Below are 25,566 nucleotides of genomic sequence, written 5' to 3' on the forward strand. Positions count from 1 at the left end.
GTTTGAGATTTGACACGCGTGCTGCCATCCACCACTTCTTTTCACCATGCCATTCTCAGTCAACCACACATTTTGTAGGCTTTCTTTATATACAGTATATATGCTTCCTCTCCACCAATGCCGATCCCCGCTCTGATTGAGGAGAACGGAGCTAACCCACGCCCCCTCCGACACGTGGGCAGCATGCCGTATGCATTTTATAACCTGCACTTTTGACGAGTGCAGTGCAGCTCAGCGTTGTGTACAGAGAGACACACCCTGAGAGCTCTCTTTTCTCATCTCTGTGCAGGCGCCATCAATCAGCCAGCAAAGGTGGTAATTGCACCAGTCATGGGAGAGAGAGAGACCCCATCCGGCTTAGTCCCGCCCAAATCTGAACAACAGGCCAATCGTTGTTCATGTGGCCGCTCAGCCTTAGCCGGTTGGCAGAGCTGAGATTCGATACGATGTATTCAAGATCCCAGCTCTGGTTGCAGCGTGTGTTTTTACCGCTGCGCCACCTGAGCGGCCTCTTGTGGGCTTTTTGATCGGACAGCAGTGATTGGGAATGCCTGCTTGACCATTAGGGATGTAACGATTCACCACAAGACGGTTAATAACTGATTTAAAAATTCCACATGACGTGAAATGAATCGATATTCACTTTAAACAGCAGAGCGCACTGGCGCTATTCACCTCGTCTGGTTTACGTCACTGGCGCGATACGCCTGGTTGCCGACTTTGGGGTTTTTCAGCCAAATTGGGCTTAATTCAAAATTGTTTTGCGTAGTTTGTACCTAACTCAGAAATAAAAGGACATTCATTATTTAGATAAATAAAAGATAATCACAAAATTTAAAGCGAAACAATAAAAGGAAACTTTGTCATAATTTGTCTTTAATTTCAGTTTTTAAAAATCGTAAACCCATTATCGCATCGTGGGTAGAGTGTATCGTTACATCCCTATTGACCATTGTGTGGAATGCAGAGTAGGCACATTGTTGGAAAATGATAAAAAATGTACAGAACAAGCCGCTCAGGTGGCGCAGCGGTAAAGTACGCTAGCTCACCAGAGTTGGGGTTTCGAATACATCGTATCGAACCTCAGCTCTGCCTCTCCGACTAGGCTGGGTGGCAGTATGAACAACGATTGACTGTTGTTCAGGGTTAGGGGTAAAAAGTCGGATCATAGGTCCTCATAACTGGTGCGACTGCGGCCCCTGCTGCCTGACTGGTGGCGCCTGCACAGGGCTGAGGAATAATGCTGATGGGGGTGTGGCCCTCCGTGCACAGTGCCCGTCAAGTGTATGAACTCGACTCGTGCGGGTGAAAAACGCAGTCTGTACTGACTGTACGTACCGGAGGGGGCGCATGTCGGTTGAGAGGCGTCCTCAGTCAGCGGTGTAGGGTCGAATCAGTATAGAGGATGCATTCAGGGTAATTGGACACGACTAGACTGGGGGATAAAAATATTAATTAAAAAAAAGAAAAAATGTACAGGACATGTGTAAAATAAAAATAGGACTTTAATGCAGAGCTGTGGTTTGTAACCCAACGGTCATTGGGATAGTCATGACCCAAAACAGTAGTTTGTTGGTAGTTTCATTAACAGCTGCGTTGGTCCATTTAATTGTCTCATACATCTTGTACAAATGAAGTAACCATTTCTGAAGAAGAATATGAAACTGAATTTTTGGAAAGGTGGGTGGGGGAGGCTTGTTTACATTCTCTCTCTTAGTTACGATACAGATACGTCGTTTACTTCACCACAAATGTTCACTGCTTACACATAAATACACGTCAGACTGGATACAGCTATGGTTGCTGAGAATAGCTGTGTGTGTTCGTGTGTGTGTGTGTGTGTGTGTGTGTGTGTGTGTACAGGACATGTTTGAAAAGGTAAACAAGGCATACGAGTTTCTGTGCACCAAGTCAGGGCGGATCACTGACGGACCGGACCCCGAAAACATCATCCTCATCCTCAAGGCTCAGAGCATCCTCTTCAACCGACATAAACAAGGTGAGTTTGCTTGTCAGGTGAAGGATTTTTCATTTTATAGATTGATTTAGTGATTTGAAGTTTACCTCCATGTAACTTATATCACACACCACCGTAACTGCAGATGAACCATCATAAATCATATTCTTATGAATCATATAGAGGTCACTTTATAATGAGGTCTCCAATAAGCTCATGGTCAGGTGGCTGTAAATTATTGGCTATATAGTGTATTTAGTGCATATTAAACACCCAAGGTGACCCTCACAGGACCACCACAGAGCAGGTATTATTTAGGAGGTAGGTAGGATCATTCTCAGCACTGCAGTGACAATAAAAGTTTTTAAAAACCGTGTCCACTCACTGTCCACTCTGTTAGACACTCCTACCTAGTTGGTCCACCTTGTAGATGTAAAGTCAGCTGTTTGCTGCTGTTTGAGTTGTGGACCACCTTCATCAGTGGTCACAGGACGCTGCCAACGGGGAGCTGTTGGCTGGATGTTTTTGGTTGGTGGACTATTCTCAGTCCAGCAGTGACAGGTGTTTAAAAACTCCAGCAGCGGTACCAGCACAACACACACTAACACACCACCACCATGTCAGTGTCACTGTAGTGCTAAGAATGATCCACCACCCAAATAATACCTGCTCTGTGGTGGTCCTGGGAGAGTCCTGACCATTGAAGAACAGCATGAAAGGGGGCTAACAAAGCATGCAGAGAAACAAATGGACTACAGTCAGTAATTGTAGAACTACAAAGTGCTTCTATATGGTAAATGGAGCTGATAAAATTGACAGTGAGTGTAGAAACAAGGAGGTGGTCATAATGTTATGACTGATCAGTGTAAATAAATGAAATAAAATTTAATCGGACTTTCTTTTTTAAAGAACTGGAGCCTTATAAATATGCCGGCTACCCCATGCTGATAAAAACGATCACCATGGAGACTGACGATGAGCAGCTCTTCTCCAAAACGTCCCCACTGCTGCCAGCGGCGTCTGACCTGGCCTTTCACACCGTCAACTGCTCAGCGCTTAATGCAGAGGAGCTCCGGCGAGAAAATGGAATCGAGGTACTTGTTTCTCTATGGATTACATCATTTCTTGAGATTTTGGGTTGTTAAACACGATTTGCTAGAGTTGTTTTTCATTTCCGTTCGTCTGAGTGTCCCCGCCGGTTTGTTGAATTGTGCAGGTTCTGCTGGAGGCTCTGTCCCGCTGCGTGGCTGTTCTGACGGCGTCCAGTAAACTGGAGGACATGGCAGTGCAGGTACTGTTCACTCAATGTGGAATTGCCGTATTACGTATTAACCAGGCATCTGCTGGTATTCCATAGTGTCTGTACATATGAATTGCTTTAAAATGTGTGTCTGTGTGTTGGGTTGCAGGTGTGCGGGCACGTCTGTAAGTGCTACAGCGTAGCTGCTCAGTTCGAGGAGTGCAGAGAGAAAATCACTGAGCTCCCGAACATCATCCGAGACGTCTGTCACATACTTTACTATGGCAAGGTAGGAAATCGCTACGTAGAATATGCACATGGTCACATGACCAATTCGGAAACCCTTTTAATGGTCTCAACAAGAATTTTTTTTAGTTTCTTGTCATACCAACAATAAACAATTCATATTTTTAATGAGCCTCTACCAAACAGTTGAGATGATCACCAAAATGATGCAATATTTCATGGATGATTTTTCAGCTGCCAGCTTCAAGTTCACATAAAGGTTAAAAAGGCTGTTTTTCTAAAACCACAGTGTCATCTACCATTATTTTTGAGTTTAACACATGATAACTAATGAGTAGGTACAGCCCAAACAAGATTATTTAAATACAGCTTATTTTTACCCAAGTACAGTAGTGGTACCTTGTAACTCAACGTCTCCTAAACTCGAAATCTTTGAAACTGGACGTGTTAAAATTATTTAATTTCAAATTAACAATGAACAGCCGCTTTGTTCGGCGTTCTGCTTGAGCGGTGCGGTGAAACGTCATTAAAGTGCACATATGAGACGAATCTGTATTTTAGCTGGGGCTTATGAGAAATTGTGAGAATCACCTTTTCCAAGTTTAAAACGCTTATCGTAAAGTAAATAAATAAGTAAATAAAGATTAATGTACTAAATGAACGACACAGGAACACTAAGCCTTTCTTAATTATTACTGCTCTCCACTAACTCTTCACTAATGAAATTCTTTGCTCGTTGTTTTAGTGCAGTAAGTCTATATAAAAAACACTGAAATACAATTAAAAAAGAGTTAAAAATCAATATAAAAATACAAAAGATAATGCGCCTTTACTAAATGGAATATGGTATTCCAATATTAAGCATCACCACAATTAAGAAGTGTAAGAAAACAATAAAGAAGTAAAGATAAAGTGCAGGTTTTATTGTGTTTTTATATTGATTTTAAGTGTTTTTTGATTGTGTTTCAGTTCTCATATTATATTTGTTATTTTCAGTTTATTAGTGTCAAAAACAGCCCCATTATTTTACATTAGTTTAAAATATAGGCAGTTCCGGGCCGCTCAGTGCTCACAGTGCTCGTCGTTGTATGAACTCGACTCGTGCAGGTGAAAAATGCAGTCTGTACTGACTGTACATGCTGGAGAAAAAAATAAGTAATAATAAAATAAATAATACTGTATATACGTATATATATGTGTATATATATATTTCCCATACATCCTTATTGGAAGAAATACCTTGACATCAGTCCCAGAACCAATTGACATTGAGTCTCAGGGTACCACTGTATTTAGACTCAAGGTAAGCAGACCATTAAAGGGTTAAAGTAATGTATGTGTTTTAATGCCAGTATAGCTAAAGTTATATTGAAAAAAAGATAATAAATAAATAGATTTTAATATTTGTATTTCTCAGGTTCTTCCTCGTCTCGCGTCGTTGGCCGTGCAGTGCGTGAGCTCCTTCTCCGTGGACTTCTTCCTCCAGACCCGTGTGTATCAGGCCGGTGCGCTCTGGCCTCTGCTCCTCAGCCTTTTTAATTACGACTTCACGCTGGAAGAGAGCGGCGTCCAGTCCAGCCAGGAAACCAACCAGCAGCATGTGGCCAACAGCCTGGCCAAGCTTAGCCTGATGGCCCTGGCCAGGCTCGGGGGCTACGGGACTTTGGGAGAGGGCGACGGGGAGGGGGTGAAGCAGAACGGTGGTGGACCTGAAGTTAACAGCCCACCTCCAGAGAACCCCGCTGTCAGGAAAAGCCTGGCAGCTATGCTCACACCGTATATGGCACGCAGACTGGGCACCACGACACCGGCTGAGGTGAGAGAGAGGAGAATTTTCTTTTTCTGAAATATTCAGCCCTGTGTTTTTTCTCATTCGCTAATATAGAGGTGTACTGTGGTGTATTATTGAGGTTGGGGGAACAGTGGTATAATAAACATTTAAATAGCACATTATTTATACATGCTTTTGTAAATTGTTAAATTAATCATGATTTTGTATATTGTTAAAGCTTAAAAAAATATTAATTATTATGAATTCATTAATTATTAATTATTTGTGATAATATTATATAAATATAATTTTCTTAAAAGCAGAAAAAGTTCCAACTGAGGTCTGTACACTAGGTTCATGTCTGGCTTTTCTTTTCCTAATTTATTATTGTTATTATTATTATTATAGTTATATTATTATATTATATTATATTATACTGTGTGTATATATATATATATATACAGTATATACAGTGTATCACAAAAGTGAGTACACCCCTCACATTTCTGCAGATATTTAAGTATATCTTTTCATGGGACAACACTGACAAAATGACACTTTGACACAATGAAAAGTAGTCTGTGTGCAGCTTATATAACAGTGTAAATTTATTCTTCCCTCAAAATAACTCAATATACAGCCATTAATGTCTAAACCACCGGCAACAAAAGTGAGTACACCCCTAAGAGACTACACCCCTAAATGTCCAAATTGAGCACTGCTTGTCATTTTCCCTCCAAAATGTCATGTGATTTGTTAGTGTTACTAGGTCTCAGGTGTGCATAGGGAGCAGGTGTGTTCAATTTAGTAGTACAGCTCTCACACTCTCTCATACTGGTCACTGAAAGTTCCAACATGGCACCTCATGGCAAAGAACTCTCTGAGGATCTTAAAAGACGAATTGTTGCGCTACATGAAGATGGCCAAGGCTACAAGAAGATTGCCAACACCCTGAAACTGAGCTGCAGCACAGTGGCCAAGATCATCCAGCGTTTTAAAAGAGCAGGGTCCACTCAGAACAGACCTCGCGTTGGTCGTCCAAAGAAGCTGAGTGCACGTGCTCAGCGTCACATCCAACTGCTGTCTTTGAAAGATAGGCGCAGGAGTGCTGTCAGCATTGCTGCAGAGATTGAAAAGGTGGGGGGTCAGCCTGTCAGTGCTCAGACCATACGCCGCACACTACATCAAATTGGTCTGCATGGCTGTCACCCCAGAAGGAAGCCTCTTCTGAAGTCTCTACACAAGAAAGCCCGCAAACAGTTTGCTGAAGACATGTCAACAAAGGACATGGATTACTGGAACTATGTCCTATGGTCTGATGAGACCAAGATTAATTTGTTTGGTTCAGATGGTCTCAAGCATGTGTGGCGGCAATCAGGTGAGGAGTACAAAGATAAGTGTGTCATGCCTACAGTCAAGCATGGTGGTGGGAATGCCATGGTCTGGGGCTGCATGAGTGCAGCAGGTGTTGGGGAGTTACATTTCATTGAGGGACACATGAACTCCAATATGTACTGTGAAATACTGAAGCAGAGCATGATCCCCTCCCTCCGGAAACTGGGTCGCAGGGCAGTGTTCCCGCATGATAATGACCCCAAACACACCTCTAAGACGACCACTGCTTTATTAAAGAGGCTGAGGGTAAAGGTGATGGACTGGCCAAGCATGTCTCCAGACCTAAACCCAATAGAACATCTTTGGGGCATCATCAAGCGGAAGGTGGAGGAGCGCAAAGTCTCGAATATCCGCCAGCTCCGTGATGTCGTCATGGAGGAGTGGAAAAGCATTCCAGTGGCAACCTGTGAAGCTCTGGTAAACTCCATGCCCAGGAGAGTTAAGGCAGTTCTGGGAAATAATGGTGGCCACACAAAATATTGACACTTCAGGAACTTTCACTAAGGGGTGTACTCACTTTTGTTGCCGGTGGTTTAGACATTAATGGCTGTATATTGAGTTATTTTGAGGGAAGAATAAATTTACACTGTTATATAAGCTGCACACAGACTACTTTTCATTGTGTCAAAGTGTCATTTTGTCAGTGTTGTCCCATGAAAAGATATACTTAAATATCTGCAGAAATGTGAGGGGTGTACTCACTTTTGTGATACACTGTATATATATATATATATATATATATATATATATATATACACAGTATATATAATGCCTTAATAATGTAAAAGTCATTGACAAACTTAATATTGGTCAAGGCTGAATTGTGTATTGAATGTGTATAGTAACAAATTACAGTATAGGCTATCTTACTACAACTAAGACCTAGGGTTCGAGTCCCGAATGTATGAACAGGAATGATTGTCTACATTGGGCAAGGGGGAGGAATTGGCGTCCTGTCCATAACTGTATTTCGTCCAGCGATTCTGGGGGAACTGTTCGAGCACCTGAAGGCGGCACGGTGGCTAAGTGGGTAGCACTGTCACCTCACAGCAACAAGGTCCTGGGTTCGTTCCCCAGGCGGGGCGGTCCGAGTCCTTTCTGTGTGGAGCTTGCATGTTCTCCCCGTGTCTGTGTGGGTTTCCTCTGGGTGCTCCGGTTTCTTCCTACAGTACAAAGACATGCAAGCGAGGTGAATTGGAGACACTAAATTGTGAACTGATGAATCTTGTGTAATGAGTCATGAATGACTGTAAACAAAGAGTGTAAAACATGACGTTAAAATCCTAATAAACCAACATCGAGCACCTGAACTCCCCACCCCACCCCCAGACATAGCCAATCATGTCTATGTAGCCCCTCAAATGTGAGAGGGAACAATGTTAGTAGACACTGTACATCATTATATCAATATATGTACAATTAATTTGTACTAAATGTATTTACGCAAATTTATAATTGAACATGCTGATTTTATGCTGATTGTAGGTGCTGAAGTTGTTGAATTGTAACTCTGAGAACCCGTATCTTATCTGGAACAATGGAACCAGGGCTGAGCTTTTAGAGTTCCTGGAGGAGCAGCAAGAAGGCAACATTAAAAGAGTAAGTCAACAGCTCTGCAGCTTTCTTTCATGTTGGATGTGCCATGGTATTCAATTATGTATGTGGACACCTGACCATTAGCTTGTTGGACGTCTATTCTAAAACCATGGGCATTTATGAGTCGCACCTGCTTGGGTTATCTAGCTTTTTAGCACAGAGAGAACCAGAGCCCTGAATTGCCCAGCCTTACAAATACTTATTTGACTAAATAGGCACAGAATTCCCACAGACATACTTCTTGTGAGAAGTCTTCTCATAATAGCGGGAGTTACAGTGTATCACAAAAGTGAGTACACCCCTCACATTTCTGCAGATATTTAAGTATATCTTTTCATGGGACAACACTGACAAAATGACACTTTGACACAATGAAAAGTAGTCTGTGTGCAGCTTATATAACAGTGTAAATTTATTCTTCCCTCAAAATAACTCAATATACAGCCATTAATGTCTAAACCACCAGCAACAAAAGTGAGTACACCCCTTAGTGAAAGTTCCTGAAGTGTCAATATTTTGTGTGGCCACCATTATTTCCCAGAACTGCCTTAACTCTCCTGGGCATGGAGTTTACCAGAGCTTCACAGGTTGCCACTGGAATGCTTTTCCACTCCTCCATGACGACATCACGGAGCTGGCGGATATTCGAGACTTTGCGCTCCTCCACCTTCCGCTTGAGGATGCCCCAAAGATGTTCTATTGGGTTTAGGTCTGGAGACATGCTTGGCCAGTCCATCACCTTTACCCTCAGCCTCTTCAATAAAGCAGTGGTCGTCTTAGAGGTGTGTTTGGGGTCATTATCATGCTGGAACACTGCCCTGCGACCCAGTTTCCGGAGGGAGGGGATCATGCTCTGCTTCAGTATTTCACAGTACATATTGTAGTTCATGTGTCCCTCAATGAAATGTAACTCCCCAACACCTGCTGCACTCATGCAGCCCCAGACCATGGCATTCCCACCACCATGCTTGACTGTAGGCATGACACACTTATCTTTGTACTCCTCACCTGATTGCTGCCACACATGCTTGAGACCATCTGAACCAAACAAATTAATCTTGGTCTCATCAGCCAATAAGACATGGTTCCAGTAATCCATGTCCTTTGTTGACATGTCTTCAGCAAACTGTTTGCGGGCTTTCTTGTGTAGAGACTTCAGAAGAGGCTTCCTTCTGGGGTGACAGCCATGCAGACCAATTTGATGTAGTGTGCGGCGTATGGTCTGAGCACTGACAGGCTGACCCCACACCTTTTCAATATCTGCAGCAATGCTGACAGCACTCCTGCGCCTATCTTTCAAAGACAGCAGTTGGATGTGACGCTGAGCATGTGCACTCAGCTTCTTTGGACGACCAACGCGAGGTCTGTTCTGAGTGGACCCTGCTCTTTTAAAACGCTGGATGATCTTGGCCACTGTGCTGCAGCTCAGTTTCAGGGTGTTGGCAATCTTCTTGTAGCCTTGGCCATCTTCATGTAGCGCAACAATTCGTCTTTTAAGATCCTCAGAGAGTTCTTTGCCATGAGGTGCCATGTTGGAACTTTCAGTGACCAGTATGAGAGAGTGTGAGAGCTGTACTACTAAATTGAACACACCTGCTCCCTATGCACACCTGAGACCTAGTAACACTAACAAATCACATGACATTTTGGAGGGAAAATGACAAGCAGTGCTCAATTTGGACATTTAGGGGTGTAGTCTCTTAGGGGTGTACTCACTTTTGTTGCCGGTGGTTTAGACATTAATGGCTGTATATTGAGTTATTTTGAGGGAAGAATAAATTTACACTGTTATATAAGCTGCACACAGACTACTTTTCATTGTGTCAAAGTGTCATTTTGTCAGTGTTGTCCCATGAAAAGATATACTTAAATATCTGCAGAAATGTGAGGGGTGTACTCACTTTTGTGATACACTGTATACCAGAAAAGATCACATCAAGGCCACTCTATTTTAATATTATTTGTTTTTGAAATGGGATGTCCGACAAGCTCATGATCAGTTAATGATGGCAAAGTTATTCTTGTATTAATGCATATGTTCGTCTAGGGTGAATGCGACAAAAATTTCGGTGCACAGTTTGTATTCAGCGAACACAGCAAAGAGCTCATCGTGGGAGAGATTTTTGTCCGTGTTTACAATGAGCAGCCTGCCTTTCCTCTGGAGGTAAGAATCATTAACAGACTGTTTAAGTACACATTTTTCCTATAATTTTTTATAGGAATGTTTAAGTATTTTTGTTATTTTCAGTTTAAAAATGAAATTATAGTGGCAGAAAGAATTTGCTTTTGAAAGCCCATGTAAACGTTGGGTTACCTTTACCTCTAACAGCATCCATTCATACCTCACCTCACAAATTCCTACCAGAGCTTTATCATGCAAGGAGGAGCACACTAGGGCTGGGCGATATGGATCAAAAGTAATATCTCGATATATTTTAGCTGAATGGCGATATACGATATATATCTCGATATTTTTTCATCCCATAAGGTAATAACAAAAAGACACTTCTGAGATAAAGCTACATGTTCCAAATTTTTTACAGGCACTTTTATTAATATTCATGCTGGGGAAGCTTCACACAAGAACTATTTTTCCAAAAAAAAAAAAAAAAAAAAAGAGCTATTCTAAGAAAATGTTTGTTGTTTTCTAACGTCTCACCTGTCGTGTAATGTGAATTACAAATATATTGTCTGGCCCTTTAAGAATGTTAAGTGCACTATAGGGCGCAGGGAGCGAGTGTGTAGGGAAGAGATCAGAATTTATCGTCTCCCGCTGTGCGTTCTCGTTAACACCCCCCCCCCCCCCCCCCACACACACACACACACACACACACTTGTACTTTATACATTATTTTACATCAGTCGCCACAACATTAACATTTACATTAATATATATTTTTTTTACCGTATAGAACTCAGTTCTGTAATACAGGCAGAACTAATCGTTCATGTAACTGTGTAACTATTACAACATTTAATGCACTTTATTCAGCGTTCTGCTTTATGCACTTTATTATTATTTAACAGCTTTATTTGTTGTTTAATAGCTGTTTGCTCCTTGTTTACTGCAGAGTTAGTTCATGCAATTTTATTAATTTTTGGTTGTTTATTGGTCAAGAACAAGAAATACTATAATACATGATAAATAAATAAATGACGTGTCGGACGTCGGGCGATCATCCAGTATAAACGTTTCTATATGAAGTAAATACATGCATGTCAGCGCGTGCATGTGCTTGTATGTATTTCCGTTTTCCAATATTGTTTTTTGAAACGAATAACGACTCGTTTTCTTGTTTTTCAACTTTGGGATTTGAAGTGAAAAACGAATGAAGGTACACGGAGCTGGAACCTTTTATCTGGACTTGTTTTCGGCGTTCTCTACTGAATACATTATTCTGCTGCTCACCTGACACTTCTCCACCACTGAATATGAACCATCTGCAAATAATTGAGCCATTATTATTCTATTTACTAACCAGCTCCTCCACCGTCTCCACGCTATCATGGGAGTTTTACTTACAGAAATGAAAGGGATTGGCGGTGGGGAGGGAGGGGCGAGTTGTGTTCAGTGAGAGAGGCTGGGCAGGTGAACATGTGCAGAGAGAGACAAACTGGGAGAAGAGAAAGACGAACTGTCGGATCTAACTGGAACGCAACATCTATATCGATAAATGCGATATTGTCTTATGAATATCTTAAAATATATTTTATCAAATCTCGATATATCGCCCAGCCCTAGAGCACACTTTACTCTTTGGATTTTTTCACCACTTGCCCCTTGTACCTTGAACCAAACATAGCTGGGACTCAATCTGACTCTTCCTCCCTCAGACACAGCTAATTATGTCTGAACAGTGCTGGACCAAGTTGGTGGCACTGCTAAATGAATGCAAGCCCAAATAATAATACATACATGTATGGATGGGTTAACAAAACAAACAAGCATCAACAAACTATATGACTTATGTATTTAAAAAATGCTTTTACGTTTCCCTCTTTTCTCTCTCTCTCTCTCTTGGTCTGTCAGTATCCAAAGGCTTTTGCGGCAAGTCTTCTGGACTACGTGGGCTCTCAGGCACAGTACCTGAACACACTCCTGGCTATGACCCAGACTAATAAAGTGGAGTCGCAGCAGCATGCTCAGAGACTGAGATGGGCTGAAATGGCCCTGGAGGCACTGCGAAATGTTATCAAAAACAATCCAGGTAACAACACACAGAATATTATACATTTATATTTCCAGCATTTAGCACACGCTTTTATTCAAAGCGACTTACAGTTTACAGTCTAAGCAATTGAGGGTTAAGGGCCTTGCTTAAGGGACCAACAATGGCAATGGCAACAATGTTAGTGGTGGGGTTTTGAACTAGTGGCATTGTGCTTGCTAGTCCAGTACCTTAACCGCTAGGCTACAACTGTTCGCACATCCTTATATTGTCAGTATTTACATGTGCTGCATTTACACAGCAACTTACAGTTACAACTGAATACAACTTGAGTAATTAAGGGTTAAGGGTGTAGCTCAGGGACCCAAAATAGGCAAGTTGGCCATGGTGGGGCTTGAACCGGCAACCTCTGATTACTAGTCCAGTACCTTACCTTATACAGAAAGGGTTAGGTTATTAATGGGGTGGCACGGTGGCTCGGTGGGTAGCACTGTCGCCTCACAGCAAGAAGGTCCTGGGTTTGATTCCCAGGTGGAGCAGCCCGGGTCCTCTGTGTGGAGTCCCCGTGTCTGCGTGGGTTTCCTCCAGGAGCTATGGTTTTGTCTCACAGTCCAAAGACATGCAAGTGAGGTGAATTGGACATACAAAATTGTCAGTGACTGTGTTTGATATTAAATACTTGAACTGATTAATCTTGTGTAACCAGTAACTACCTGCCCTGTCATGAATGTAACAAAAGTAAATAAATAAGGTTATTAATATTAATTATTCTTGATGTTGATGTACTATTTTGATTTTGTACTATGATTTGCATGGTGTATGTACGTATTTGTTTTGATTATTTGTCTTATGTAAAGCGTCTTTGAGTATCTTGAAAAGCGCTATATAAATAAAATGTATTATTATTATTATTAATATAATACCAGGAGTACCTGGACGTACATGCATGGAGAATGGAACAATAGAAGCTGGATACTGAATTAAAAGTGACAATTGTAATTTTTTTGTGCTAACATTATCTCATAATATCTGATTAAAAAACACCAACATGATTTGCCCTGCAGTCCAAACTTTGTCTATGAGAAAGCCTTGCATATTAAATGAGGTCAACTAATATTCTTCAGTACTCTGATTCCGAATCGGAGCTATTTGTGAACGCCAGGGCTACTCAACCTTCTTGCTCTTTCACAGGCTCGGAAACAGAATGCATCGGTCATTTCAAACTGCTCTTTTCACTGCTCAGAGTCCACGGGGCTGGAAAAGTCCAGCAGCTAGTCTTGGAGGTACTTTTTTTTTTATTATGCTTATACCTGCATCAACACCACAAGAGTAGTTTTTTAGTGCATAGCATCAGTTTATCAGGTGATGCATGTTATGCTCAGTATGTCCATTAATTAGTGAAACTGTAGCAGGTTATACAAACACTTGTTTTTAATATATGTGTGTTGGTTAAAGGTTGTGAACACGGTGACATCCAACCAGGAGTGTGTCAGTAACATTGCTGAGTCTATGGTGCTGGCCAATCTGCTGGTGCTGCTACACTCCTTACCCTCAAGTAAGTCGGCCCCAAGGGCATTCAGTGTAAAACTGTGCCAGATGTATAAATATGCCAAAATATCAGTTAAAAAATGACCTTTAAGCCCCTGTGTTCTGTGCATGCATGCATACAGGCAGGCAACTGGTCCTGGAGACTCTGTATGCCCTCACATCCAACACCAAGATTGTAAAAGAGGCAATGGCCAAAGGTGAGTCTAAGACATTATAGTTGCACTTTTACAGTGGCTAATCATTCTGATTTCTGTAGTCAGAGTAGATGGGAAAAACAAGAGACTCATCACATTATTTCTATTATCCTACAGGTGCCCTGATCTACCTGTTGGATTTATTCTGTAACTCCACCCACCCTCAGGTGCGAGCTCAGACCGCTGAGCTCTTCTCCAAGATGACTTCGGACAAGCTGGTCGGTCCCAAGGTAAGAATTAAAAACATGTATGTAGAGTGAAAAGCAAATATGTGGTGTAGGACATGAACATTGATTGAATACGTAGCCAAAAGTATGTAGACTCCTGTAACTGCCTATACTAACTGCATTGATTTACTTTCATTCCTCTACAAGGACGTTAGTAAGGCTGGGTTCCTCCCAAAAGTGTCATATAAGAATTTCTATTTATTTACGCATGTTCTCCCTTTTTCTCCCAATTCAGCATAGCCAATTAGTCTTTCGCTGCTGGAGATCCCGATTCCATTCAAGGAGGGTATATTTGCCTGCTCCACACCCCTTCCGATGCACGCTCAGTCCCCACACCCCTTCTTTTTTTCGCCCCTTGCTTCGTTGGATTCGCACATGGCTCATTCACTTCTGCACAACCGCCTCAATCTGCTAACCAGGGTCTTGCGGTCTGCACAGTGTTTGAAGACCCCACCCACTTAATCTGGTCTTTTCCCACACAGCAGACTCGGTCACTGGCAATTGTGCCCGCTAGATGGCGCCCAGTCGACCGGTAGCAGAGCCGAGATTCGAACCAGGGTGTACAGCTGGTGTGCTAGTGGAATATCCCGCTGCACCTCTTGGGTGCAGACAAGATATTTTCGAACACAAGCTTATACAGTATAACAGCTATCAATCTTCTAAGACCACTTAACACACATCAAACTAGTACACCTTATGTAATGAAGGATATGATGAGAGTACCAAGCCGTACCCCGCCCTCTAAAAACATTGGTACCATTATATGAACCAGAAACTTGACATGCCACGTATATAGCGTATATCTGTCCAAAACAGCAGCCAGAAAACAACGTTCTGTACTCAACACATATAAACATGTACACTATTAGTGTCATTGCTATTTCTCTACTATTCAGTATGCAGGGTGTGGTTTGTGTAAGACGTTATGGAGCAAAAATACAATATTTCCTCCTTTCTGTTGCTTAAAGGTACGTCTTTATCTGATGCGCTTCCTGCCTGGTGTTTTTATGGACGCCATGCGCGACAACGCAGAGGCCGCCGTGCACATCTTCGAGGGCACACATGAAAACCCCGAGCTGATCTGGAATGACACATCGCGAGAGGCAGTCTCCACCACCGTCAGAGAAATGATGCTCGAGTGAGGCACTCTTCCACACACACACACACACACTCCTTAACACACTGTGCACTACACAAAGGCTAGCATTACTTGTCTTGTTTTTTTGTGGTTGGAAAGCGGTCATTTTCTGTGCTTACGTTTACACAATAAGGCACTTAGCACAGCACCCCTCCCCTCCCTATTTCAAGGGGTGTAGATCTATCCATGATATTACAACTACCACCATATTAAGACATGTCATAATGGGGAATTGTTAATGACTGACTGAATGAACAAATGATTCCTTTCGGCTGCTTCAGTCAGGGGTTGCCAGAGCGGATCATTACTCCGCAAATTAGATTTTTACACTGTATGCCCATCCTGTCACAACCCTCCTATTTATCCAGGCCTGGGCCCAGCACACTCCCCATTAGTTTGATTCATGTAATACCATGCACCTTCTGTACTTGTGAGCCCAGCCTGGGATTTGAACCCCAGCCCTCACCCATGTGGCACTTACCATTGTCAATGACTAAATAATTATATATAATAATTTTAACTCCTTTACATTTTTCTTTCAGACACTTCAAGCAGCAAAAGGACAATCCAGATGTGAACTGGAAGGTGAGTTTGAGCAGCTGTCTAGTTACCAAGGCCAACTTGCATTTTAGGGCACATCCTCAATATTAATGTCATCAGTTTTTCAATGTTTTAAAGAACCATTGTGAGGCCACTTCGCACTGGCTGTGCCATCTTTTATGGAGCCAGGTGCTGCCACACAGCTTGCCCGTGTTCTACCATGTGCCATTTTTTTTTTACGTAGTAGATGCGATGCATTCTCACTATCACAAAACCCCAGAATATCACTAAAGATTCTACACATCTGTTTCTGTTGTCATTACATAAATTAGAGATGCATGAGTACCGATACTGGTATTGGGTATTTGCCCGATACCGCGCTCATTAACTTGTACTCGTACTCGCAAACGAGGCTCCGATACTAAACATCCGATACCGTGTGCCTAGTGCACGTTGCTGCGTTATGCCTAGTTCACACTACACGACTTTTGCCCTGATTTTCGCTCGGCGACTGGTTAGATTTGCCGGCTCGGGAGCAACTCGGCGTTCACTCGGCGATCAAAACTCGGCTCTCGATCGCTAAGTGTGAACTATCCAACAACTCGATCCGACCGGCTCGCCGAGCGCTCGGCGACCGGATCGAGGTTTCTAGCACGTCAGATTCTGAGATGTGCGACTGGCACGCAGGATACGGTGTGAGGGGAAACGCAGGAGAGGAGTGTAAACAGGTGGGACAGGGGGATAATATAGTTTATATCAGAATACACCGGCACACACACACGTTTTACAGTATCTCTGACCTGATCGTTCTCTACAAAACATAACAACAAAACACCAACATTGCAAAAATATTTATTAACCTCCAACTCACTACAGAACAATCCATGCTATTCGTGTTGCCAAATCCACTCAGATTCATTTATTTTTCCTCCTTGATTTCATCACATCAGCGCACAAACACTTTGATCACTCGCTACTTGTTGACGTGCATTTTTGGACGTGGTATCATTAAACTTCTCGTCACTTCTCGTGTGTTTTTGTTTAAAAAAAAAAAAAAAAAAAAGGTATTCTAAATAGGTATTGGTATCGGTGTCAGCAAGTACAAAAATACATGTACTTGTACTTGTACTCGGTTGGGAAAAAATGGTTTTGATGCATCCCTAACATAAATCACAAGTAGTTTCCAGCCTCATCTGCAGTAACCATCTAGAAGGCTTTGTCATGTTCTCCCACTGTCCAATTTGGTCTCCTCCCACCTTCTCAAACTTGTAGAATTCTTTTTAGAAGTAGTTGCCGTTAGGTATATATGAAAAAGTACATTTCCAGATTTTCAAGTAATCCTGGACCCCTTCTGACTGATCAGGATGAAAGTTAAGGAGCCGGGTACGCCTCAGGTGGCACAGTAGTTTAAAGCACTAGCAGACCACTGCTTTGATCACAAGCTCTCTAGTATAAATCTCAGATGTGCTAAGGACCTCGACGGGCGTCTAACAGGCACAAATAGGCGTGCCAGATGGAGGAAGGTCGACAGGGTTTATTAAAAGTTCCATTCATGTATTCATACATTTACGACTCTAATCTATTTGTCTGTGTCACATTTATTTAACAAATGCGTGTTACAAACTGCAAGTTTGAGCATCTTTTTGAAAGTAAGTGTGTGTGTATGTATGTGTAGCTTCCTGAGGACTTCACGGTAGCATACGCAGCAGGACAGGGTGAGCTGGAGGTGGGTGGTGTGTTCCTGCGCATCTTTATAGCTCAGCCTGGTTGGGTGTTAAGGAAACCCAGAGAGTTCCTCGTCTCCCTGCTCGACACCCTCACCGAGCTACTGGAGAGGAACAACCCCAACGTGAGTCCTTCTATACACACACAACCATTCATCCTAATGTCTCCTAATGAGATGTTTGGCTGTGACAAGTTTTCAGTAAAAATGCCATTTTTTATTCTGTTCTGTATCCTGTTCCTTTCTTTTATCAGGGTGAGGCTTTGGAGACGGTCACCACTGCGGCCGTGTGTTTGTTTAGCACTCAGACTCAGTTGGCTGATCAGGTTCCTCCTCTCGGTCACCTGCCCAGAATTTTAGGAGCCCTCAATCACAAGAACAACGCCGTGCCGAAAAGCTCCATCCGCCTCATACACGTCCTGTCAGACAGTGAGGTGCGCACATACATGTACACAGTTTCATGTTGGGATGTTTTGTTATTAATGTACATTAATTAATTTAACTGTTTTTATTTTTGGCTTTCTACAAAATTACCCATCATGCTTCAGTACATGACCAAAAGTATGTGAACACCGATCATGAGCGCTACGGAAATCCCTTTCCAAAATAATGGGAACGGATACTGAGTTGCTCAAGTTTGGAGCATTTTTCCCAATTTAGTCGTATCCAATTACCCGAGTGCATTACGCTTCCTCTCTACTGATCCCCACTTCTGTTTGAGGTTAGCGAGACTGTCACACGCCCCCTCCGACACATGCGCAGTAGCCGACTGCATCTTTACCTGCATGAGGCAAGTTTATATGTGGATCAGCTTTGTGTACGGAGAGCCACACCCTGTCCACATTATTCCTTCACTCTATGCAGGCGCCATCAATCAGCCAGCAGAGGTCGTGATTGCATCAGTTATAATGTCCCTCTCTGGCTTCCCGCCCTGTAAGAACAACAAGCCAATCGTTGTTCATATAGCCACCCAGCCCAGCCAGATGGCAGAGCCGAGTTTTGAACCGATGAATTCGAAATGTCAGCTCGGGTATGCTGGCGTGTTTTACCGCTGTGCCACCTGAGCGGGCCCATTTGGAGCATGTCTGTGGAAATTTGTGCCCATTTAGTTAAAATAAAGTATTTGTGAGGTCTGTCTGTGAGAATATCTGGCTCTTAATTGACATCCATCCCAAAGGTGCTTCACTGGGGTGAGGAGCAGGACTGTGTGCAGACACCAAACTCTTTAAGCTACACTATATGGACAAAAGTATTGGGACACCCCTTTGAATTTTTTATCTGTATTTTAGAGAAATTACATGCTTCCAACTTTGCAGCAACAGTTTAGGGAAGGCTCTTTCCTGTTCCAGCATGACTATGCAAGCAAGGTCTGTGAAGACATTAGGAAAAGCTTGGTTTCAAGAAACAGAGCCCTGACATCAGCCCCACTGAACAGCTTTAGAATGAACTAGAACATCAGTTGAAGCTTTCTTGACCAACACCGGTGCCCAGACATACAAACACTCTTGACTGAATGGGCGCACATTCCCTTAGACTTGTGAGAAGCCTCCTCAGAAGACTGACTGTTGTTATAGCTCTATTTTGAAACCATTGTTTTTGAAATGGGATGTCCAACAAGCTCATGGTCAGGTGTTTAAATACTGTCGGTTAAATGGTGTGTCTTTATGTTGTTCCCATGTTTTGGGAAAATCCACACTAAACTCATAAAAGAACAAGGTTATTTAGACAAAAAAGGATGTCTTTTGATCATTCAGTTAAAGAAAGCACACACCTTTAGAAAATGTACATTTTTGAGCAAACTCAGTGTAGGTAACACTGTGTTCTTTGCAGTTGTGTGTGCGCTCCATGGCAGCATTGGAAACCATCGGCCCGTTGATGTGTGGAATGAAGGCCAGGGCTGATTTGGCAGCACTAGCATGCGAGGCCCTCAACCGTATGTTCCAGCGAGAGCAAACTGATCTGGTCGCACAGGTAACATACACACTGCTACACTCCCTTCCATTCATCTTTCGATCGCCTCTGTTTTCTATACAGCTGAAAATGTTCATAGACCCTTATAGTAATTATGTCCACTCAGTGTGTACAGCCTAGTAATTTCCTCACATTTAAGATAGGATTTTATTCAACTACATATGCAGAGGTTATAGTGATGTAAAATACACAGTTATTTCTATGTGTGTAGGCTCTGAGAGTAGAACTGGTGCCCTACTTGCTGAAGCTTTTAGAAGGAGTGGGGTTAGAGACCGTGCAGAACGCTGCAGCTACCAAAGCCCAGATCGTCAACGCTCTCAAATCCATGACACGCAGCCTACAGTATGGAGAACAGGTGACTGACACACACACACACACACACACTATATGGCCTAAACTATGTGGACGCCTGAGCACAAGCTCATTACATATAGATATTGGTTTAGGTATAGTTATTAATAGATATGTGGCCATCAATACGTCTTTTGGGTCTGACAGTGGTACCCTAGTGGGTAGAGCTTTGGGCTATCAATCGAAAGGTTGAGAGGTCAAATCCTGGCTCTGCCATGCAACCACTGTTGGGCCGTTAAACACGGCCTTTTACCCTCTCGGCTCTAAAGGGGTCGTACGATGGCTGATCCTGGGCTCTAAGGGCAGTTGTAGCCTAGTGGTTAAGGCTAGTTACTGGACTAGTAATCAAAAGGTTGCTGGTTCAAGCCCCACCACTGTAAGGTTGCCACTGTTGGGTCTTTGAGCAAGGTCCTTAACCCTCAATTTCTTAGACAATATACTGTCTGGATAAAGCGCCTGCTGTTGGATTATTAGCTCATTAAGTTAAAAAAGCAACAATGAGGCCAGGCATTGATGTTGAATGGTTCACAGTCGTCGTTCTAATTCATCCTGAACAGGGTTATGTTCAGGGATCTGTGCAGAATCATATCATTTATTGTGCCTAGCTGGTTTTAAACACCTTACAGAAAAGGGTGTTGGAAAAGGAAAATGGAAATGTTTGAACTTGCTATATAAGAGGGGTGTCCACATACTTTTGACCATAGTGTTTAAGTTCTATGCACCTCTTTCTGTCAAACATAAATGCTTTACATTGTAGAGACATACAGACAGAGTAATCATGCAATGTTGTTCCAGGTGAATGAAATCCTGTCTCGATCCACTGTGTGGAGTGCCTTCAAAGATCAGAAACACGATCTGTTCATCAGGGAGTCCCAGACTGCAGGCTACCTGACTGGTATGAAACACGTTCCCATGTTCCTCTGCTCGTGTTGTCTTAAAAAGTGACCTATCCTATGTTTATCCTATACTGCTTAGGTACATTAATTATCTATAAGACTGATTGCTGCTTTACTGCTGCTTTACTAATGGCTACTTTGGTGTAATTGAAATAACTGTTGCTTTATCTTACTTCCTCTTGCTTTGTCCTTTCTTTCCCCCACTTTTCCTTCTCCTGCTTTTCCAGGTGTGTCCACTCCTTCTCTCCTGGCTGCCAGTAGTCCATTGCGTGGTGGACTCTAAGGGGAACGTCCCCCATCTTTTTCTCTTTTCTTTTAACACAGGTAGACTCACTGGCACACTTCTTCTCGCTTTTCTCTCCTCATTCTCAGATCAGCTCTTCAGCTTGTGTTTCGTCTCACGCCAACATCTGTATTTAGCAGTGTGAAAATATACTTTGGGTAGACATAACATATATGAGGTTTGATCTTCATAACATTAGAATTATTAAAACTAGGATGTTTTTTGGAAGTCACACATTTTCATTTGCTTCATCCAGTCAGGGAAGGCTTTCTGAAAATTCAGTTAGAGTCAATAATTACTTTTAATTTCTTTATCGTTTATATAAAGAATACTTGTGTATACTTTAATTGATTCCATTTGCAGCCACACACATTTCACTTCATTATTGTGGTAAGTATGTGAAAAAGACAGCATGATGGTCCAAGTCTGGATATCTCTTAAAAATGTGCTTTAAGAACCCCTAATGTCCTAAAAGTATGTAGGTGTCAATTCTAATTAAAAGGTTTTCAGCCGCATCCATTAGAAAAATAATAGTAGTAGGCTGTAATGAATTGGGACATGCTACTCTCATTGGATGGCACCCTTTTTAACAAGCCGGTTGAATCAGTTTCTGTGCTGCCAGAACTGCCCTGGATTTGGCAAAGCCAAACAAATCAGACAGCTTATGCTTTTGGCTCTATCTGATGCCTCAGCAGCTGTTATGCCTCGATGCCTGGGATCAGATCGGAGCTCGTGTGGTGTGGTTGCCAGTTAACCGTGGCTTGCTGCCTAAAACGTTCAAATGGCTTCTTGCTATGCTCTGATCTTTTACAGGCTCTGTACGGTGCTTTGTTTGGCTCTGTGGATACTGAAGGTGTGCCAGCCAACTGGCTAAAGTTAGCTTGCTTGCTAATGCTGTGTTTTAACTAGGAAACTTGTTACTAGGACAAAATAATCTGATTAAAACGCTGCTTGTAACGCTGCTCCCAACTTGGAGCACCTGCTAGAAAACGCTGAAGGATTGAATGGTTTTCCAAGCATGAGTTTGTAAACACCAAGGGGTTTGTGCTGGTACAGCTGGGGGTAATTAAAGTAAAGGAAATTTTAGTATCACATAAACAAATAATAACAATAATAATAATGGGTGCCCGGCGGCACTGTGGGATATATTCCTCTAGCACACCAAGGCCGGGATTCTGAAGTCCTCGGTTTGAAACTCAGTTGCCTCCAGTCAGCTGGGCGCCATCTAGTGGGCATAATTGGCAGTGCCTGCAGCAGATACTAATTGGACACCGTATCTGTAGGGTGGGGGCCGGACTATGTGTAGGTGGGTGGGTGGGTCTACATACGCTGCGTAAGGACCCTGATTGGCCGAAGAGACGTCTGTGCAGAGTGCATGGGCGAGAAGAGGAGGGCTGTGCACGTGTCGGAAGAGGCGTGTGCAGCGACGTGCTCTCTTCGGATGCAAATAGGGAGAAAATGTAATAATAATTAATAATCTTTCATTTCCTTCGGGATTAATAAAGTATCTATCTATTTAAAAAAAAATAATAATAAACAATGGAACATGCCTTTGTGACCTTGTAAGAATAATAAGCAGGATATTTAGAGCAGGATAAGCTGTAAATACAGTAAAAATTGATGTTGCTTAATAGCCTTGTCATAATAAAACTGATATTAATGATAGTAATATAATTTTGATTTTAATTTAATGTCAGAGACTTTGCTTGAAATGATCATATTTATTACAAAATTTCACTTAATGACAGTCTTTATTCTACAAAGGGCAGATCTTAAGGTGAATCCTTTAGGTTGACCTTTATTTATCCACTAAAAAGTTTACACCCACCCACAGAAAATCCAATAAATTACCGAAAGGCAGTCTATAAATAGCAACAGGGAGAACACACTAATAAAAGTCATTTGCATTATCGATTGGGACGGGCCTATGGATAAATATGTAGGGAGTTCCTCCCTTACCCCAACAGGCCAGGGCATGCTGGCTGAAAGACTGCAACGACATATTGACTGGCCATATACTAGGAAAGGGTTAAAGGGGTTCAGTTGACCAAAAATGTTGGGAACCGCTGGGCTACAATTAGATGCAGAATATAGCTGTTAATACATGGCAACCCCTCTGTAAAAGATAAAGTTGAATGACTAGAAAGTTATGAATCAAGTATGTTGTTATTTTCATATAATTCAGTTACAGGGCAAAAAAAAACGCCTTAAAAGCACATTTTTAACATTAAAACCACCTCCTTGTTTCCACACGCATTGTCCATTTTATCAGTTCCACTTACCATATAGTAGTTCTACAATTACTGACTGTAGTCCATCTGTTTCTCTGCATGCTTTGTTAGCCCCCTTTCATGCTGTTCCTCAATGGTCAGGACTCTCCCAGGACCACCACAGAGCAGGTATTATTTAGGTGGTGGATCATTCTCAGCACTGCAGTGACACTGACATGGTGGTGGTGTGTTAGTGTGTGTTGTGCTGGTATGAGTGGATAAGACACAGCAGTGCTGATAAAAAAAACCTCACTGTCACTGCTGGACTGAGAATGGTCCACCAACCAAAAATATCCAGCCAACAGCGCTCCATGGGCAGCGTCCTGTGACCACTGATTAAGGTCTAGAAGATGACCACCTCAAACAGCAGCAATAGATGAGCGATCGTCTCTGACGTTACATCTACAAGGTGGACCAACTAGGTAGGAGTGTCTAATAGAGTGGACAGTGAGTGGACACGGTATTTAAAAACTCCAGCAGCGCTGCTGTGTCTTATCCACTCATACCAGCACAACACACACTAACACACCACCACCATGTCAGTGTCACTGCAGTGCTGAGAATGATCCACCACCTAAATTATACCTGCTCTGTGGGGGTCCTGACCATTGAAGAACAGGGTGAAACAGATGGACTACAGTCAGTAATTGTAGAGCTACAAAGTGCTTCTATATACAGTGGTGTTCAAAAAAATAGCAGTCCAACACCATTAACCTGATGAATCACTATTTTTAGTAGAAGTGATATGTCTACATAGCAAATAATTTACTTGAAAGTGTAGTAGAGTATTGAAAACAAAACAAACCCAACAATTAGGACGTGCATGCCGCTCATTCTGAGTAATCGAAGCATTGATTGAAAGGGGCTTGTTCAAAATAATAGCAGTGAGGAGTTCAATTGGTGAAGTCATTCATTCTGCAGAAGAACGGGTGTCAATTTTGGCCCTTATTTAATTTAGGAGGGTGGCAAATGTTGCACAGGTTGGTCATAGCGCGTTTCCTTCTGAAATATTGGGTAAAATGGGTTGTTCCAGACGTTGTTCTGATGAACAGCATACTTTGATTAAAAAGTTTATTGTAGATGGAAAAAACATACAGAGTATACAAGTGCAGCACATTATCGGCTGTTCAGCTAAAATGATCTCAAATGCCTTGAAGTGAAAACCAAAACCTGAAAGATGCAGAAGGAAGCGTGGAACTACTGTTCGAAAGGATTGAAGAATAGCCAAAATGGCAAATACTCAGCCAATCATCACCTCCAGAAAGATCAAGGAACATCTGAAGTTACCAGTGAGTACAGAAGATGATTAAGTGAAGCCAATTTACCAGCAAGAACTCCTTGCAAAGTCCCGTTGTTAAGAAAAAGACGTGTCCTGAATGGGTTCAAAGAACACATTGACTGGTCCAAAGAGAAACGGCTCAACATTTTGTGCACTGGTGAAAGCAAAATTTTTCTTTTTGGGTCTAGTGGCCGTAGACAGTATGTCTGACGACCCTCGAGCACTGAATTCAAGCCACAGTACACTGTGAAGACAGTAAAGCATGGTGGTACAAAATGATGATATGGGGATGTTTTACATACCATGGTGTTACGTCTACTTATCACATACGAGGGATCATGGATCAATTTAAATATATCAGAATACTTGAGGAGATCATGTTGCCCTATGTCAAAGAAGAAATGTCCTTAAAATGGGTGTTTCAACATGACAATGACCCAAAACATCTTGGTTACAGACAAACAAGATTGAGGTAATAGAGTGGCCAGCACAATCCCCTGACTTCAATCCCAGAGAGAACTTGTGGGCTGAAATCTGAAATGCGTTCTTTTGAGGCAAAACCCAAAATTGCAGAAGAACTGTGGAATGTCGTCTGATCATCCTGGACTGGAATACCTGTTCAGAGGTGCCAGAAGTTGATCGACTCCATACAACACAGATCTCAGAAACAATTGTTATGCCACTGAATATTAGTTCAGTAATTTAAAGTAAAGTGAAACCTCAAACATTTTTTTCAGTTTATACTTAAATTTTTTGAGTTTTTAAAGAAAAA

The 25,566-nt window shown here is 42.2% G+C and overlaps 1 protein-coding gene across 3 annotated transcripts in view; it reads left to right on the forward strand.

Annotated features, from left to right (window-relative positions):
- The window catches only part of LOC134300939 (dnaJ homolog subfamily C member 13-like), a 78,419-nt gene that overhangs the window by 51,545 nt on the left and 1,308 nt on the right, over positions 1-25,566 (forward strand). For 2 of the 3 annotated variants that reach the window (XM_062985418.1, XM_062985419.1), the window contains 19 exons: positions 1,864-1,999; positions 2,867-3,051; positions 3,174-3,248; positions 3,367-3,486; positions 4,861-5,259; positions 8,095-8,208; positions 10,253-10,369; positions 12,236-12,413; positions 13,566-13,657; positions 13,830-13,929; positions 14,045-14,119; positions 14,234-14,346; positions 15,312-15,481; positions 16,024-16,066; positions 17,697-17,870; positions 17,999-18,178; positions 19,575-19,715; positions 19,927-20,070; positions 20,862-20,961. In XM_062985418.1, coding sequence (XP_062841488.1) covers positions 1,864-1,999; positions 2,867-3,051; positions 3,174-3,248; positions 3,367-3,486; positions 4,861-5,259; positions 8,095-8,208; positions 10,253-10,369; positions 12,236-12,413; positions 13,566-13,657; positions 13,830-13,929; positions 14,045-14,119; positions 14,234-14,346; positions 15,312-15,481; positions 16,024-16,066; positions 17,697-17,870; positions 17,999-18,178; positions 19,575-19,715; positions 19,927-20,070; positions 20,862-20,961 — 2,656 coding nt within the window. Of the gene's footprint in view, positions 1-1,863; positions 2,000-2,866; positions 3,052-3,173; positions 3,249-3,366; positions 3,487-4,860; positions 5,260-8,094; positions 8,209-10,252; positions 10,370-12,235; positions 12,414-13,565; positions 13,658-13,829; positions 13,930-14,044; positions 14,120-14,233; positions 14,347-15,311; positions 15,482-16,023; positions 16,067-17,696; positions 17,871-17,998; positions 18,179-19,574; positions 19,716-19,926; positions 20,071-20,861; positions 20,962-21,189; positions 21,287-25,566 lie in introns of all 3 variants that reach the window. The other variant, XM_062985420.1, reaches the window with a different exon arrangement.

Source organism: Trichomycterus rosablanca, chromosome 23 (assembly GCF_030014385.1).
Source record: "Trichomycterus rosablanca isolate fTriRos1 chromosome 23, fTriRos1.hap1, whole genome shotgun sequence".
NCBI lineage: Eukaryota > Metazoa > Chordata > Actinopteri > Siluriformes > Trichomycteridae > Trichomycterus > Trichomycterus rosablanca.